General features: G+C 28.8%; 1 protein-coding gene across 1 annotated transcript in view; it reads left to right on the top strand.

The window, feature by feature from the left end:
- The window catches only part of LOC142328343 (uncharacterized), a 64,375-nt gene that overhangs the window by 33,267 nt on the left and 11,599 nt on the right, over positions 1 to 19,509 (top strand). The window contains exons 3-4 of the mRNA XM_075372049.1: positions 13,930 to 13,982; positions 17,018 to 17,062. Of these exons, the coding sequence (XP_075228164.1) occupies positions 13,930 to 13,982; positions 17,018 to 17,062 (98 nt within the window). The remainder of the gene's footprint in view (positions 1 to 13,929; positions 13,983 to 17,017; positions 17,063 to 19,509) is intronic.

The raw sequence follows: 19,509 nt of genomic DNA, 5'->3' as shown, positions 1-19,509 counted from the left end.
TGTTTTTCAAAAAAGCCCTCCCATTTTCACCCCATTGTCCGATTTTGGCCGTTAACGAACTCGACCGAGATTTTGGGACGAGCTATTTTTAAGGAAAATTTAAAAGTGATTGGCGCAAAATTACAGCAGTTATCGTGTCTACAAGAAAGTGATATATATATATATAATTGTATACATAAAGTTTTGAGCTGACGGTGGTTTTGGGATCTGGGGGATGTGAAACGCGAAGATATGTCGAAATTTTCCGGAAGTCGAATCATGGTACCCATTAAAATAGGTTGTTTTCTTATGATATCTACCTAATAACGGGAAGGTACGCAAATTCATTTAATGTTATCATACACAGAATGATTCAGAAGTAAAGGGAAATAATCTGGGAACAGATTGTAGATCTAGAAATAAGAAAAAAATTCATACGTCCGAAAATTTGTTATCGAGTTTCGGCTAGCAAAAATTTTCGCCCGGTGAAATGAGGTCATACTGAAATTTTTAAGGCGGTTACATAAGGCCTAAACTTGATGGTTTCTTCTGTCTTTTTGACCTAAAAAATCGAATAAAACGTCCTGTATTGCCCGTAGATGTCATGATATCCACGTAAAGCAGAAACATTCGGTGACGAAAAACAGGTTTCTTTAGGTTTGAAGAACAAAAATATGTTACATGACTAATAACTGCGTAAATTTTATTATCAAAATTTGTAGAGAATTAAATTCTGAGAAAATTCATGTAATAAAATTAATAAGTAGTATTACAGAACAAAACTTTTCTTAACGTGTACGTTGCAATCTGTTTAATTAATGAACAATAAGCAATTCCCCCAGCCCAATGAGATGAGAATGATATGAATGACATGTAAATGAGGTGTAGTTCTTGTTCACATTAAGGCCGCCATTCCTGAGACGTGTGGGTTATTGAACCCCAACCACGAAAGTTCACCGGTATCCATTTCCTAGTTTTAAAATTCCGCACAAAAGAAACTAACCTTCACGAGGAACTGAATCTAAAAACCTTCGACTTCGAAAATCAGCTTTTTAACAACTGATTTGAGATGAGTTAACAACTAGATCAGCCCGGAGGGCTTAGAACAAAACTTGATTGATAAATGTTATGAATTTAAAAAAATTAAAAACAGTTATTTTTTGGTACAATAAATATCGACCTTTGAAAAATTAAGTTGACAATCGATGCTTCAAAGTTTATTTAAATACATTTTACAGATTCATAAAATTTTTTTGCTCTGTTTTGTTTTTAGTAATAAAACTTGACTTTTTTTCATACACTTTGTAACATTAATTTTGAGATTTAAATTCTCTATAATCTTCATAATAAAATGTATGCATTTATTAGTCATTTAACAAACTTTTTGTACCTCAAACCTTAAAAAACGTGTTTCCATCATCAAATTTTCCTGTTTTACGTTGGATATTATAAAAGCTACGGGAAATACAGTTCTGGGACACATTTTATTCGATTTTTCAGGTCAAAAAAAAAAGAAGCAATCAAGTTTACCTCTTATAAAACGCCTTGAAAATTTTAATTTGATTTCATTTCACCAGAGGAACTGAAATCCGAACGAATGTTTTTTCAACCGTAACTCGATAACAAAACATTTGCGAACCTACGTTTTTATTTTTTATGAACTTTTTCTTATTTCAAATTTTAGAATCAGTCCCCCAAGTTATTTCCCTTCTCCCCTAAATACCCTGTATATTTATAAATGTATTTCCTAATTTTATCCGTGAATTTAAAGTGAAATTATTATTTTTTAAATAATCATTAGTCGTACAAAACAATTTTGTCGCGTGCTAACTAAACACATTGTCAGATTACCCCTAAAAAAACAATATGGATGTGACCTACCTAGATATTTCCTGTTTTATTTGTACCTGTAATTTTCCATTTTAGATTGGTTAAAATTAACCACAATAAAAAAAAATAAAAAAATATAAAATCACGGGAAATTATATAATATAAAAAATTGCAATAATTTGAAATTCATCTGAAAAATTAATTTACGTGTTAAAAATAAAAGGAAATGGAAAATAAAATAAAAATTCATTAAAAAAAAAACAATGTATAAAAATGTATTTATTCCTGATTTTGTAACGGCCCCCAAACGGAGCAATTTTAAATACTTAAAAAAAAATATATTTTTAAATCTTATTATTTTTTATAATCAGTAAGAGAGAAGTACGAACGATAGGATTCTAAAATATTTCAGACGATGAAATCCGTTAAAAAAATTCCGATAAAAAAATATAAAAAATACTGTACTTAAATTTATAATTAAAAATGAAGCAAAGGTATTCAAGTATCACCATTAAATGAAATTAGATAACAGTTTATTACCGTATGAGTTGTTAAGGGACGCCCATCTACATTCCCAAACAGTTACGCTTACACGTTATTTATCTATATTAAATAATTCTACTGATAAACTAAAATTTTATATTAAAAAGATAACACGAGATGCTGCAAAAATATTCGAAAACGTGTTACTTTATTTATGAACAATCTTCCTATCTAGCTACTGGTTATAAATAAAAGTAAATCCAGGAAATAATACAAAGTAATTAGATCATACGATAAAACAAAAAAAAAAAAAAAAAAAAAAACAAGTCAAAACTATTTTAAACACGCTTGTAAAAGCTTAACTATTTAATCGTAATCTACAACATTTCACAAGATACTTTATAATACAAATTTTATTATCTTAATAAAAAATACGAACATTCCATTAGATTAATAATTTATAATAAAACGTGTTACGAAAAAAACCATTTAAGTGTAATAATATTCGCGTAGTAGAACGCGGTGTAAACATAGCTAAATGCAATAACAACAATAATGAAAACACGCATCCCGTAATTCATTTCCGCATTTTGACCATCAAATTTATTGACCAGTCGCCCTCCTTTATTGATACGATAATTCTTTATTTAATTTTTTTTTATTCCACAATTCCACAATATACAACCGTCACAGTTTACCTTTCTTGCCTAAAGGGTTACAGCCACGAGGATATTTGACACAGTACTGGTGTCTTTACTAAAGAAATGATTAAAAATTGGAAAGGGAAATAGAATATTGCCTTGAACAAAGCAGCAGTGTTACTGAAGCATGACGTTAAGTTTGTTGTGTGTATGTACATATATATATATATATATATATATATGTCTATATATATATGTCTGTGTGTGTGTGTGTGTGTGCAACGTTTGTGTATTTGTATATATCTTTACACACACAATATTACATACCAAATATATCAAATAATTTATTAATTACTAACCAATATAAATAAATTGTCTTATATAATTTTAAAGTAAAAGTAGCTTATGTAATAAAATGTAATTTTTTTTTTAATTTAATAATAAAATCGTTCAAGTGATAAAACGTTTAATTCCATTTAAAAAAATAAAACATTTTAATTGAAAGTTTTAAACTTTTACGAATGAATCTATTTCATTAATATTATTAAAAATCTGATGTGGACACCGCATGACTTCCTTGTACGCCTATTAAATTACATATACATATTTTTTGCTGCACTTCATTTAAACTTATTTCATTTGAAAGTGAGGAAAGACCTCCAATTCTTTAATGAATTGTACGTTATACAATTGCATTGTGGTGGTCACTACATTGTATCACATTTTTTTGTGGTGTCAGTACCAGCATTTTATATTAGTTTACATATTAATTTTGTTTCACGTCGCTCATGTGGTGTATGTGAGAACGTGTCGGATCCATAACCACGCACGTATCGGTTCGAATCCGACTTCATATACATATATTATTTTTTTAACCTTTTTTTTAAATTTAAATTTATTGATTTATTAATAATTAATAAAAGTTTCTGAATTAAAATGAAAAGAACATAAAATTTTATTTCAGTAATAACTTCTGATTTTATTTCATATTTTTATTTCCTTGTACGAAGTAAAGGGAAGTATTGCGATCGCAAACATTTTAATAGAAATATATATATATATATGTAAATAACAATGAATGTTTGTTTGTTTATCCCTGTATGAGTTTCTATGTTTTCTGAATTAGTTTGGATCCGCTAGGTGATTCTGGGATCGAGATATTTCGAAAAATTGTATTTATGGACCGATTTGGCTCATATTCAGGATATATATTAATTACGTGAAAAGAAAAATTTTTGCAAAAACTATACCCGCTATGTGGCGCCGGTGTCGAGATATTTACGAAACCAACAAATAAAGACAATGTTCGTATGTGTATCCTCTATAACTAAAAAACTACTGGACTGGTTTACGCGCAGGTAAAAGGGAAAAAAGAATAGAAGGAAATAGAGGAAAAAGAAAAAGGGAAAAATGGAGAAAGGGAAAAAAAGAAGAATGGAAAACGGTAAAAAATAAAAGGGATAAAGGGAAAACAGGGAAAAGGAAGAAATGGAAAAGAGGTGAGAAGTGGGAACGGGAAACGGTGGAAAGGAGTTAAAGAGAAAAATAGAAAAAGTGAAAGGTTAAATTTTGTGAAATTCCGTTTTTTATTGTTTTATCAAACTTTCAATTGTGTTCATTTAAGCTATATACTCGTATACAGTCAAATCTAGCAGTAGCGAACATTGCCGGGTCTGCTATTATTTAATATTTTCATTTAGCAATATAACTTAAAAATGTGGAAAGAATTAGATTTAAATCATTTTAACATATGGCATCTACTCCGAGCTGACACCGATTTTGTCACCTCTCCTAACTTCAAACTGCATGAAAGTTCGTATATACTCGCTTGGACCAACATTTGTCCTTTCTTTAACTTCAGGATGCTTCAGCTCCATTTAAAAAATCACAGGATGTCGAACAACCTAAACTACCTGAGTAAGCATTTTTTCTGTGAATGAATTTCTAATATCAAGCCTAAATTTTCTTGAAGTTAAAGAAGTACTGAAGCGGTTTTAGAACTCATCTAATCTGACTTGTATGAAATTAAAACTATTCAAACGAATAGATAAAAGTGAAAATTAGTAATTCATTAAAACTTCTTAGCTTAGTCGGATAAATTTATGTTTATTAGATGCTTCAATCTCTTTTGGCGAACTGGTCAAGTATGTCAAAGTCCCGTCTGTTTCCGATTGAAAATAAATCGAGTAATGATGTGGGCTACTTGGTCGATTCCATTTTTCCTATAGGGATCCCATTTTAATATGAGACATATTGTTTTTATCCTACAACAAATTCTACAGCATGATACTAAACATTATTAAAAATAAGTTGCGATATATTTTGTTCATCGCAGCTCTCTTATCGAGATCTAGTATATAAGTGAGTTGCAAAAAAACATCAGCTCAACATAAATACGTTTAGGCATAGAATTGCATGTATAAAGAATGCCTTATATTGAAATATTAAAAAAACTTCATGTAGTAGGGAAATGATGAAATGAAAGTTTAAACTTGACAGAATGTATTCTGATTTCATTTTTTGCATAGAGTTGAAAATGGAATTGTCTACATAGTTCCACGTAGAAAAAGTCATACTTGCTCCTAAATAATTTTCTTAGTAAAAAAAAGAATGATCACTAATTTTGAAAATAAATGTGGAAACAAATTTCTGTTTTGAAAAAGTTTTTGTTGCATGCGTAGACTGTATGTATTCAATATAAATATGAATTAAATCATGAAAAATACTTGACAGAATGTGTTTTATTTATATATGCCTATGTATAAAATTTTGGAGCTCAAAAATCTCCAAACTACTACATCAGTTTCATTAAAATTTAGATGTGCATGTTAAAATTTGATGAAAATGATCCGATCGTTCTTGACCGATCACTATCAGGTGATCTCGGTCGGCCTACTTCTGAAATCTGAATATTTTTGTAGTAGTTACTGTGGGACTTTAATGCGCAACAATAAAAAAAGAAGAATGCTAATCGAAAAATAAATAAGAATAAATAAATAAATATAAATAGATTTATAGATTAATAAATAATAAGATTAAATTTTTTATTCAGGATTCTTAAACACAATCATTCATAAACATACAATTCTCATTTATTTAATAAAATGAATCTGAAGGTACGGCAGGTGTCGAAAAACCCTATTTTAAAAAGGTTATAGAAATCCGATTTTAAAAGATAGAGAGATAGCGTCGTCTCCTCGCTGTCAAGTTATCATATTTTCCAGAGGGAGCGCTAGCGTCGCCCCTCGACATATTCAAATTGATTACACGACTAAATAAAAAAAATGTTTTTTTTAAAACATGCTTTTCTAAAAAAAAACTGAAAGTCTAAAAAACTAATATTTAAGCATCGTACTAAAAGTAAAAAATAGTAGTTTTAAAAGTAAACGACTACTGAAAAATTAAGTTTATCATAAGAAATAATTCAATTCAATTCGAGGAAAAAAAAGACCCGAACAATGGATTACTCAGTAAAAATACACAGAAAATAATTTTGATTTCAACAAAAAAATATGTATAAAGTTGTTTTTTTCGCAAGACTACAATGAAATATGACTACATAAATTTTTTAAATATGAAAAGGTTTTGATACAAAATGGAAATGATAGCTTCAGTACACAATATCTACATAATCTCTATGAATGAACTACAGTTGAGGTGCAAAATAGAACTGAAGTCGCGCCCCATGCTTTACTCTATTATATACTTAAATACCTAGTAATCATTCACATTTCATTTTATAACTAAATTAAATTCTTTATTCCAATACAGAGACTAATCAAATTATAGTTAAATTTATAAAGTATAATTTACATTATATTTCTCATACGGTCCATTTCCTCTAAAGCGTCCTTGTTACAAGGTTTTTTACCAGTTACTTTTTTATTGTCCAATTCTTCAACCACTGTCCATCAAGAGATTTAACTCTACTGAGGCTAACGTATGCTTGCCCATCAGCAAAGAATTTTGGACCCAAACAGACGACAGCATAGTATACAGAACTTGAAATTTAAGTTTGAATTTGTGCGCTGTTAATCCCAATGACAGAATCAAAGTTAGCATCTGTCGTTTAACAATTCCATAGCTATTCGTAGGAGAAAACTGAATGGCTTTTGGATTTACTATGTGAATGCTATCTCCTCCCAAGTTTAACAAAATGTTTTTTAAATATTATTTTCAATAGATATTAAAAATTTATTTTTAAGTCTAAAAACATTAAGCGCTGGCATTCACTTTTAGCACGAATTTGCGAATAACGCTGACGTTTAAGTGCCAAACGAATCTCTCGTTGTTCTGGTGTTTCGTTAGCTTTACGTTTTAAATAGCGCTGCCGTTCTCTTTCTAAACATTGCACTGCTGACTTATTTCTATTGAACAAAACTACGATTGTAACTGGTCTTGTGAATTTCTATGACGGGAAGAATTAAACATTTTTTTTTATTTCCAAAACGAAAATATAATTTTAGATAAATCTTTCGTATAAAGAAGTATAAATCGCTTGAATGAACCCACCGGGTTGGTCTAGAGGTGAACGCGTCTTCGCAAATCAGCTGATTTCGAAGTCAACAGTTCCAGTGTTCAAATCCTAGTAAAGACAGGTACTTTTATACGGATTTGAATACTAGATCGTGGATACCGGTGTTCTTTGGAGGATGGGTTTCAATTAACCACACTTCACAGGAATGGTCGACCTGAGACTGTACAAGACTACACTTCACATAACTCACACATATCATCCTCTAAAGTAATACCTGACGGTGATTCCTGGAGGGTAAACAGGGGAAAAAAATCGTTCGAACGAATCAATTCGAGAAGTATAAATCGTTTGAACGAATGAATCGATCGTGTAAACCTATCTACTGCGTATGTGTACTGCAACGTGGACGAAAGCGAGTTAAGGAAAAAGCATGTAAAAAATGGGTAACGTAATTAGTTACAAGAAGGTAAATAATTTGATAATTTTGAGCTGTTATTCTTTATTTTATCCTATAAACAAAATTAAAAATCATTCCAGTCATCAACCTAGTACATGTACACACAATAGAAAATGTATGAACCATACAATTAATCAAATTTTGTTGTTTTAATTCTGTTGATATTAAATCTACTCGTTTGTTTTTTTACATGTTTTTTTGAACACTGAAATAAGTCTATTCATTTCATAAATTTAATTTTTTTTTCATTATTAAATTTCAATAACTTTATTTTTTAATGTTAGGAAATTTTACCACGATGAAAAATTAAAATGGGCCATTTTAATTGCTGTATTACAAATTTACAAGCCTTTAATAAGAAATTATTAAAATCTTTTGTTGTGAACCATCATTTTTATTTAAATTTTCCTTGGAGTTTGTAAGCAAACTAAATTACCGATTTTTTCGTTTTATATACGAGTATATTGTCAAAAATTTGCATTATTATTTATTTGCGCCTAAAGTTAATAAATGGGGCTAAAGGTTATGGGGGAGATATGTAACTTTAATAAAGCTATTTTTTTGTTGAAGAATTTTTAGTATTTACCGTGTTAGAGTATATGTGTCACAAGTAACATTTATACACGAGTAGCATCGTACAAGTCCACGAATTAAAAGTCATTTTACGTAAGTTCTGCATTAAAATAAAAAAATGTAAGAAAAGTCACGGTCCAGAACGTAATATATTTTTTTTTTTACTTCATAGAAATGCTACGGTTCAAGAATTTAGGATAAATAAAGGAACTACGTATATATAAACATCATAAGACACTGAATCAGCGACGTGTGTACATGAGGAAAAAATGACTAACGTCATGTCAAAAATGTCAGTTGCATAACCATAAGCACGTACTTGTGCGTGTATTACAGTTATAAGTTACACAGGTATGGCATATGTTGTAAAAATATGCGGTTTGACAGCGGTTATCCATAGAGAATCAGGCTTGAATGATAACAAGCTTTTTATCGTAATGAATCAGTAACCTTAGTTATTTTAGTTTTCAATATTACACGCATCCTGAGGGAAACTATACTAAAAAGGAAATTTCTCAAATTCTGATAAATAAAAAACTATGCCAAAAAATATATTTATTAATGAATTTTGCAATTCATTTCACGATTTGACGTAACCACAAATGTTAATGTACATATAATATACAGATTTATAATAACATATTGCTTATCAAGGCAAAATTGTAGACAAAATTTAAGAGCTGAACACGAACTAGATAATTTACCTCCGAATTTTGAAAAAATCAATTTAAGAAATAATATAAATATTACAACACAATAGAAAATTTCTTCATCCACCTACATTACCTACAATACTGTCAATTTTAAGCAGTCTAATTTAAATTTCTACCACAATGCCGGATAACCTATAAAATCAGACAGAATATAACAAACGTATTGTAAGAAATTCCTTGATGGCATATTGGGAGAAAAAAATAAATTCAAACACAATATAACATTTAACCTTTTTCTTTCTTTTTCCTGTATATCCTCCGGTAACTACCGTTTAGATAATTCTTCAGAGGACGATGATATGTATGAGTGTAGTCTTGTACATTCTCAGTTCGACCATTCCTGAGATGTGTGGTTAATTGAAAACCCAACCACCAAAGAACACCGGTATCCACGATCTAGTATTCAAATCCGTGTAAAAATAACTGGTTTTACTAGGACTTGAACGCTGGAACTTTCGACTTCCAAAATCAGCTGATTTGGGAAGACGCGTTCACCACTAGACCAACCCGGTGGGGGTTAATAACATTTAACCTGATACGCTTCAAACACAAACGGTAATAGATTATAACAAAATTATCTCGCATTGAATATTTTATCGGGTAATACCATACCTTAGATGTATTGAAATTCTTTGAAATTGTAGTTTTTTTAAATTAAATTTTATTGTTTATTATTTATTTTTTTGGGGTGAAAAACGTAAGTAGTTATTTAAGACGAAACGAAGAATCAAGATTATCTTTCTGAAAATTAAGTATGTCTTGTCAATAATTAAGTTATGTATTGTCAAATATTTAAATGGATTTCACTATAACTGCTATCACACTAACACGAAAATACCGATAAGAAGCTTAGAAAATAACAACTTCATCTTTTATCAGATTTAAAGTTAATAAATTTAATTTTTATCCGTTTTTATTTAGAATTAAAAGCAAATAACATTATTATAATATTAAACAAAAATTATAACGCGAAAAATGATCAACGGAAATATCCTTTTTGACTATCCCTGAATCCATTTTGACAAGTTACGGCGTGACATCTGTACGTACCGTACGAACGAACTTATCTCGCATAACCTAAAAACGATTAGCAGTAGAATATTGAAATTTTGGATTTAGGACTGTTCTAACATCTAGTTGTGCACCTTCTCTTCTGATTGCAATCGAATTGGCCAAAAATGTCCAAAACACGCCCAAAATCCAAAGAATATGGATTTTTGAATTTTTCTTAACTGCAGTAATAAGCCCTCATTAAGAACTTTTCAACGATGTATCATAAGTGGTACTTACTTTCATTGGTTCCAGGGCTACAGTCAAATAAAATTTTAATAAATGAAACTTGTATTTAAAAAAAATTAAAACATTTAAAAAATATATTTTAATTAAAAAAACTTCTTAAAAATATATATTTATATAAGGTCGGATTAGTTCCGATGTGCCTTCCCCTTGTAAGATCCAAATACTTCATTAATTAAAATTCATTTTGCTATAACTCTGGAACCAATGAAAATAAGTATCACTTATGATATATCGTTGTAAAGCTCTCAATGAGAGTTTATTTCTGCAGTTACGAAAAAGTACAAAATACAAATGTTTTAGATTTTAGGCTGTTTTGGACGCTTTCAGTCCAGTCAATTGCAATCAAAGGGGGAGATGCACAACTAAATGTTACAACAGTCCTAAATCCAAAACTTTCACCATCCTACGGCTAATCGTTTTTGAGTTATGCGACATACATATGTACGAACAGACGTCACGCCGAAACTAGTCAGAATGGATTCAGGGATGGTCAAAATGGATATTTCCGTTGAAATCTGAAAACCGAAATTTTTGGCGAATACATATTTTTCCTTTAATTTGAACAAGGAAGTAACACCTCTGTCGAATCAATGCGTCAGAAGGGCGGATTTCCTACATCAGTTAAGAAAGGAAAGATATTCTACTGCTGTTAATGAGCTTTGAAAATATATTGCGTTCGATGTTTTTGTATTTCATGTTACATTAGTATTATATGTTCTTTTATAATACTGCGAAGTAATGTGTACTGTTCCAATAAATATATTATATTGGTGGATTTTTTTTCTTTTCTCCTTTTCACACAGTTGTTAAGTGTCGACAGCATCAGTTGTTTAAACTGCTACTTCCAACAACCCACTTTGATACTGTTAGCATAATTTGTGTGATTTTGGAGCCGTGGTTATAAAAAAAAACCTTCAAATTGAACCAAAATAGACCCAAAACGATTAAAACTAACTGTTTTTTTGGACACCAAAACTTTTCCTTAATACTAGAGTACATTCATATGTATCATCCTCATTCCTTCTTTGAAGTAACACCTTAGTTCAACCTGGTAGTTCCAGAAGCTAAACAGAAAAAGAAAGATCACATTTTAGATTACTGCGAAACTAAAGTAAAAAAGAGAAACTAGCTCGCATCTGGCGGTGCTCGCAAAAATCTAATTTTGCTTTTTTATCGTGTCACGTTCAAGTTCAACATAAAAAACTTGAAAACGAACCAAAAAAACCTCAGTATTTTGCATCTAATTCCGGTTCCTGTGAATCGATTCTCTTGAAAATCAATAGGATTCTGTTCTCAATAGATTTACACCACCTCCATCAAATTTCGTCAAAATAGATTAAGTTTTTTTTTAAATTTATTAATCTCCAGGACCACCGTCAGGTATTTCAGAGGATGAGACGAATGATTTGTAGCGTGTGTGACAAAACCACGCCTGACCGGAATTCGAACCCGGGACCTCCGGATGTTAAGACTTGCATCCGGTAAAACGGACAAAAAAATCTTATACATGCATATGTACGTTGCATATAAACATTGCAGAGTCGTGTTCAGGAGACTCCAAAACGTAAAACGTAAGGGTTTTAAGAGACTCCAAAACGTAAGGGTTGGTCAACCCTTCCCCTCGACTAATCCCTTAGAAAATCTGACCAGGTACAGTAGCGATTTCAACAATTTTTTTTTGAAAATTCGCTAAAAAGTACAGCAAAATAAACCCACAATTTAGTTGATATTAAATAAATAAATTTTCTTATGAGTTATAAACACAAAAAAATAAATAACATCTGACAAGTTTTACACCTGGTTTCATTTAGTTTCCTTAATCATCCGGTTCATTCATATAATTAAAATGTTAAGATTTCTTTTTTATTTCCTAAAAAGTACAATTTCATAATCTACACACATAATATTAACTTATTTTATTTACAAGATCATGTGATCTTTTTTAATTTAGAATCATCATTTTAAAAAGAACTCAGTTTTTTAATTTAACAAAATATAAAAAAAAATAAAATAAAACCGACTTTTATAAAAACCTCATTAAAATTTAAAATGTAAGACTTGTACAACTTTTTTTTTTCTAAAAGAACTACGGTAAAAAGTCTAGAACTGAAAAGGTTTATAAATCTAATGTTTTTAATGAATTTAATTATTGTTTATTAATTTTTTTTTTATTTTTTTAAAAAGTTTTATTAAAAATGCAAAAAGCTTTATAAAAATAACGATACTCTTATTAAAAAATTATCTAAAATAACGTAAAAGCGAGAATAGGCGCTTGTTTTAAAATAAGAAAAAAAATCAGAGAAATGACAGACTGTTAACGAAAACATACTTCTAAAATGTGGGAATATGTATTCCCCCTTCTTAGTTTTATAACTAATTTAATAATAAGAATGACAACAAAAAAATAAATTTCCTACATAGGCAACAGTAACATACTTCAATTAAAAAACTTTTCATTTATTTTGTGTTGAAACTGCAACGAGAATATCACACAAACCCATAATAAAAAAAAAATCTGATGTGAACACCACGACTTCCTAGTACGCCTATAAAATTACATACACATATTTTTTTCAAAAATGAAAAGTACATAAAATTTTATTTCATTAATAACTTCTGATACTTTATATTATTGTTATTATTGAATTATTATTTATTGTAAAAATGTTTTTACAGAGGTTACTAATTATTAATACGTAAATCAATATATTTAAATTAAAAAAAAAAAAAAGTTAAAAAAGGAGATGAAGTCAGATTCGAACCGATATGCCTTCCCCTTGAAAGATTCAATTATTTCATTAATTGAAATTTTATTGGGTTATAACTCTGGAATCAATGAACATAAGTACCACTTCTGACATATCGTTGAAAAAGCTTGCTTATTAAGTTGAGCTTATTACTGCAATTAAGAAGTCCAAAATCCAATTTTTTTGGATTTGCACAACTAGATGTTACAACAATCCTACATTCAAAATTTCAACATACTACGGTTAATCGTTTTTGAGTTATGTGAGATGCGTACATACGTACGTAAAGATGTCACGCCGAAACTAGTGAAGATGGATTCACGATTGGTCAAAATGGACATTTCTGTTAATATCTCAAAACCGAAATTTTTCGCGATCACAGTATTTCCTTTACTTCGTACAAGGAAGTAAAAATTGTGTATTTGGTAACTTTGTACTTGATCATTTACAAAAAAGACGAATTTAGTAAATATTTTTTTGTTTAAATCTACAATGACGTTTGAACAACGTAACAAAACTCGAAACCACTAAAATTGTTAACTTGAAACGAACTATTTTGAAAATATTCCAACTTTTTCTTCTGTAAGATCTTTTGGAATTACTTCATTGAAGTTACCAACGGAATTATCATCTGAAAAAAGTTAGGAAAATCTGATAGGTACATAATCGAAAATACATTCAATATATCCTGTGTTTACTCGTTGAATATATATGTTGAATGTATTTTTAGGTTTTAGTGAATTTCATAATGCTCCAGGACGTTCACAGCCTGGTATTTCTTTGGTGCGTGTAATTTGAATTTTATAGTGAAATTCTTTGAAGATTTGTCCTGTTTCTGTGAAGAGATTAGCAAAATTTTATTTTGTCGTTTTTTGCTATATTTGTTATAATTTTTCTTTATCTGTGGATAAATGTGTATCCAGTCTGTCCGTCACTGTAGTACTTAGTCCAACAGCAATTTAATTTGAATACCCTTCGGATGTGATATGCTGTGCACTCTCGCTCAATCTATCTCTCTTTCTCTCTCTGTATATATATATATATATATACATATATATAATAATTATTATAATAATTATAATACACTCATACTATATATGTATGAGTGTGGGTGTACATATATGTGTACATGTATGTACGAGTATATTTACACAGAATGTAGCATAAAGATTTTTAATAATTGTTACAATAATGAATATTTCTGGTGTTTTAAAACCACGGTTGAAGTTACTAGAAGAATGAAGATAGGCCAAGAAAATACTATTTTTGAAGTTAATTTTTAAATTAATCTGTAAATAGGTGTAGATCTCATTTAAAGGAAAAATACATCTTTTTAAGCAGTTTCAAATAATGTCTCCATTTAAAAAAAGAAAAAAAGGTTTACAGCATTTCATTTTATTTTTACATATCATATAATATCCAGTGTTACTCACAAAACTGAAAAATAAGATTTGATACCTTTCATTAAAATTTCTACATTTGTTTTGGAGTTAGTGGAGTACAATAGCACTAACAAATCTCTCTAATACATTAACATCATGATGTAGTCTGGTAAAACAAACAATTACATAAAATATACACAGTGTATCAAACTAGTACTTTTTTTTTAATAGGGGAACAACCAAATAGATTATTAATACAGTCTGAGAAAAAATCAATAATATCGCAAAATTTCAAATATTAATTATAATAGAATTTTGAGTAGCTTATACAGTACATAAATAAACAAATTTTCAAAAATCCCAACCCTTACATATAAATAACTGTTTATGCACGACAAATATACAGTTAAAATTATAGAAGGTAATGCATGTATGACAATGAAAGGAAACTATGAATGAGTAATACAGAAAATCCACCTAACTGAAATAATGTTTGACCCTAAAACGGACGAAAAACCTCATCTTTCAGATATAAATCGCATAATAAAAGAAGTTATAAATAGAAACGTATTTAAGGAGAGTGCAAAGAACACAGAGAATGAAAAATAACAGAATAAATTAAAACGCGCATAACTGATTTCAAGATTTTAAAAATCTTTTTTTAATTTCGGCCACGTGTACAACCAAGACGAAGAGAATTCTGTACGTTATATAAGATGGATTTAATAAAAGGAAAAATGAAACTGTGATTCTAAGTATAATTTAATAATTAAGAAAAATAAGAGACCGTACGGCTTCGTACGGTTAGTGCTAGTAGTGGATATCATCTTCTAAAAAGAAATGCTATGTTTAATACCCCCAAATAATTTGTGAGTATAATTTTTTTTCAAGCTGGCATGTACCAATATAAGAAGTATACATGGAAAAGATTTTGACACCTTACTAATTAAAACATCATATTTTTAAAAATCAATATTCATATCATATTTTTTATTTTTTTTTAAGTATCAAGCATTTCTCCAAAAAATTTCTAACATTTTAATTTAAATTTGTTTAATATTAATTATTGATTATCAAATAACCTTTAAATTTATTTTATAATTTTTAACCTCTCTCCGATAATTACAGGTCTGTACCCAATTGCAGTTACCTAACACCACTTTTTAATAGATAAAAAATAAATTTTGTACATTTTGAATGTAAGCTAAACCTACCGACAATTGAACCCAGAACTTTCCGAATGAAATTTAACAATATTTCCTGATAAACTACAGTAATGTGTTTATAACACTATTTTAAATATATTTTTTTAAATACTTTTTCTGAACACTTTTATTTAATACCTACCTAAACAGTTTGTCATATTGTTTTAAGAAAATTATTTCTATCGAGCACAAAGTCACTTTCTTTGAAGTTTAATGTACTTAATATCACTTCAGTGATAAGAAACGAAACTTTGGATAAAATTTCCATGAAAATTTGAAAAACGTTTTACGAGTTGTTTTTGAATTGCAGAAGCGTAAAAAGTAAAACATCACCTAAACGTATTACGTTCTCTTTATCCTGAAGCATAAAAACTTTTATAAAAAATAAAAAAAATAATAATTTATTATAAAAAAAATTTTAGTCGATTTCAAAAAGAAAAGAAGGTTCTCAATTCGACCCGTTTCTTCGTATAAAATATTTGGCGATGTTCACGTATAAACGAGTAAACATATAATGTAGTACGAAGCTAAATATTTGAACTAGAAGTTAAAAATGAGATTTCTGCGGTATATTTTAAATTAGAATCAAGTTGATAAAAAAAATTAAAAATTCTTATACTGGTTAATTTTATATAATTAAATATCATATAATATGATATTTATAAATTTTTAATTATTTATTTTTTAAATTAACATTACGAAAGATGCGGGTTACACAATTAGTTATGTTTTCATCTACTTACAACCTTACGGGCAAAATTTAAATTAAAAAAAAAAAAATCTTTCTGCAGTTGCTTAACTTGTTTAAAACGTATAAATTAAAATAAGGAATCAAAAATGAGATAAAATAATAGAAAAGAGACACTAAGGACAGTTAAACAGAAATAATATATAGTAATAATAATTACGATGATAGTAATAATAATAACGAATGTTGCACAACGGTCGGTAACTCAATTGTGTTAATACTGCTGTACACCGTGTATACATTTGTGCTTGTACAATGGGAAGCCAACGGGGCAAGGACCGAAACGAAACCTTCCGCCCTCTCCTGATGTCCCTCTCCTCTCGGCTCTCTAGTCCATTTGAAATGAAAGTATTACCATCACTTCTTTACTTTATATTACTATATATATTATTTTACATTCGTAAAAAAATAGGTATATAAACTGCACAAAAAGTAAGGGATAACAGTATCAATCCAGACACAGTCGCATCAACATATTAAAAGTTTTTAGCAAGAAGAAAAAGAAGAAGGATGGCACAATATACTCAGGTACTTGATGAAAATGTTTTTTCTTAGAATTTTATAAAATTTCAATTAAAATATGAAATAAGGAAACTGATAAAGATTTTGAAAATGTGAATATTTGGGGCAACTCTGATTGTCGCATTAACAAGCGTAATAATTGCAATTAAATTGTAAAACACTTTTCCTTAAATTAGGAAAAGTTAGCTCGTGATAGAGAAATGGAAATTTGTTACAATTTCAGGCAGATGATTCAATATTATGTAAAGAATTTTGTTTACAACAACGCGCCGCTACATGTAGCGTAGAATCAACGTAGCCCTTAAAACATTTTATACTCACCTAAATTAATAAACAAAATTGTATTTATAAATTTCCCTCGCTTTTCAAATTCGTCAGCTTAAATAATATAATTCTATTTTCTCTCTCTCTCTCTCTCTCTCTCTCTCTCTCTCTCTCTCTCTCTCTCTCTCTCTCTTTCTATATAAATATATGTATGAATACACTAGCATCCTCGTCGCGGCTTCTCCCGCTATATATGGTTACTTGCGTTTCGCATCGCGGTCAATTATTTTTATTTTTTTTTTGTCAAGTAACCGGAAGCAGGTGCAGCCAGACGCGTCCTATATACAGTAACAGCGGCTGTCTTGGTTGAGCCGCCGCGCTGTACACCGTCACACCCCTTAAAAAATCGAAATTCGAAAAAAAAACCGAAAATGGTTTATAAATATAATCTGAAGAGTACTTCAAACTTCAATCTTGTGAATATGTTGTTTAGTATAGTAGGAAATGGAGGAAATTTCAAATCAATGCTAACATTTTTTTACCTTTCCTCACCACTTTCAAGGTCGAATTTGAAAGAAAAATTTAAAAATTTGTTTTTAAATATTCACACCAAAAGTTGCGATCTTCATTTCTTACAGAGAAATTAAAAAAAAAAAAAAATAGGCGGGTTTCAAAAAAAAAAATTCAAAAATTCATCTTATTTTTTAAACTCAGGATTTCAAAAATAATTATAAACTGGTTTTTAGATACTCACGCATACCAAACATTAAGATGATATTTTAATTTCTTTACTGATAGATTCAAACAAAAGCCGTGTTTAAACAAAATTACACATTTATTTTAACCCATAAAACTCGCAATTTCCAAAAAATAATTGGTTTTTGGATATTTAAATGAAGATTATACGCACCAAACATCAAGTTGATAACTTCATTTGTTACCGAGAAATTAAAAAAATTGTAAATCTCATTGTTATTCCATTTTAACCCTTTAAATTCGGGATTTCATAAAATCCTTTTTCTTTGTGCACTTACACCGTAAGAACTTCTAAAAGTGTACAAGTTTTCATCAAATTATCTTCAGTAGTTTTTGCTGGGCGTTGATTATGAATGAAAAACGGCATGTTATTTTATATATATATATATATATATATATATATATATATATATATATATGTCCATAACAAGAAATTTTACTTATAAATACCAAATTTGGCCACAGTTATCGCCTACATGGTCTTCAATTTTTTTCATGGTTTGTATCTTTTAATTGACCATTCAAATCGATCTTCTACTGTTTAAGTGTATAATATTCAAATCTCTTCCTGATATTATTAAGGTCTTAAATACATTTGTTGTTCCTCGTACACAGCGAATTATACATAAAATAATATATCTTAAGAGTAGATTCTATTTTACTTTTTTTCTATTTTAACTAAAAAACACCATTGTAAATTTTCGGATACGTTACATGTCAATACTGTGTTCTGGTACAAATTAAACAACAATTAATTAAAGTTTCTAATTTTTTACTTATAAAGTAATAATCAAATGAATGGATACAAATTTTTTAATAAAATTAAGAAATAAGTGCAATGAAAAGTTAAATTCAAAAAACTAAATTATTTGTAAGTCATCCCATATGGGATGAAATTTCAGTAAGAAATTACTGTGTGATATTTATGTAAGAGAAGTAATGAAACAAAAAAAAAAGACAGAAAAACTTAGGAAAAACATTGGAGAATGAAATTTATAAAACAAAAATTATTAATAAAATAGGCAAATAATTTGATTGTGTACAAGTATTATAAAAATTTTAACATTATATAATGCAACAACGAATTCAGAGGAAAAAATAATAATAAAAACCACAAACAATTTGATTTTTTTTTTCAATCTATGCACAACATTTTCGAAGTTATTAAAACTATTGGAAAAATCATTCACTATCTATTTTTTTTTACTATACATTGAAGATAAATAACTAAAATTCTTTATTTTTTCTTTACAGCAATAGAAAAGTCTCATAAAAAATAAATCCCTTGATTTCTTTCCCTCTATTTTCACCCCAAGGAGACGGAGAATGAGAATATAAATTTATACTAATATAAAATTTATATTATATAACATTTATATAAATATTTAATATCATTACCTGCTTTGGAAGGGAGAAGATTAAGCTTTAGTATA

This window comes from Lycorma delicatula, chromosome 7, assembly GCF_047948215.1.
Source record: "Lycorma delicatula isolate Av1 chromosome 7, ASM4794821v1, whole genome shotgun sequence".
NCBI lineage: Eukaryota > Metazoa > Arthropoda > Insecta > Hemiptera > Fulgoridae > Lycorma > Lycorma delicatula.
The sequence above is the reverse complement of the archived record's forward strand: the minus strand, read 5'-3'. Positions and strand labels throughout refer to the sequence as shown.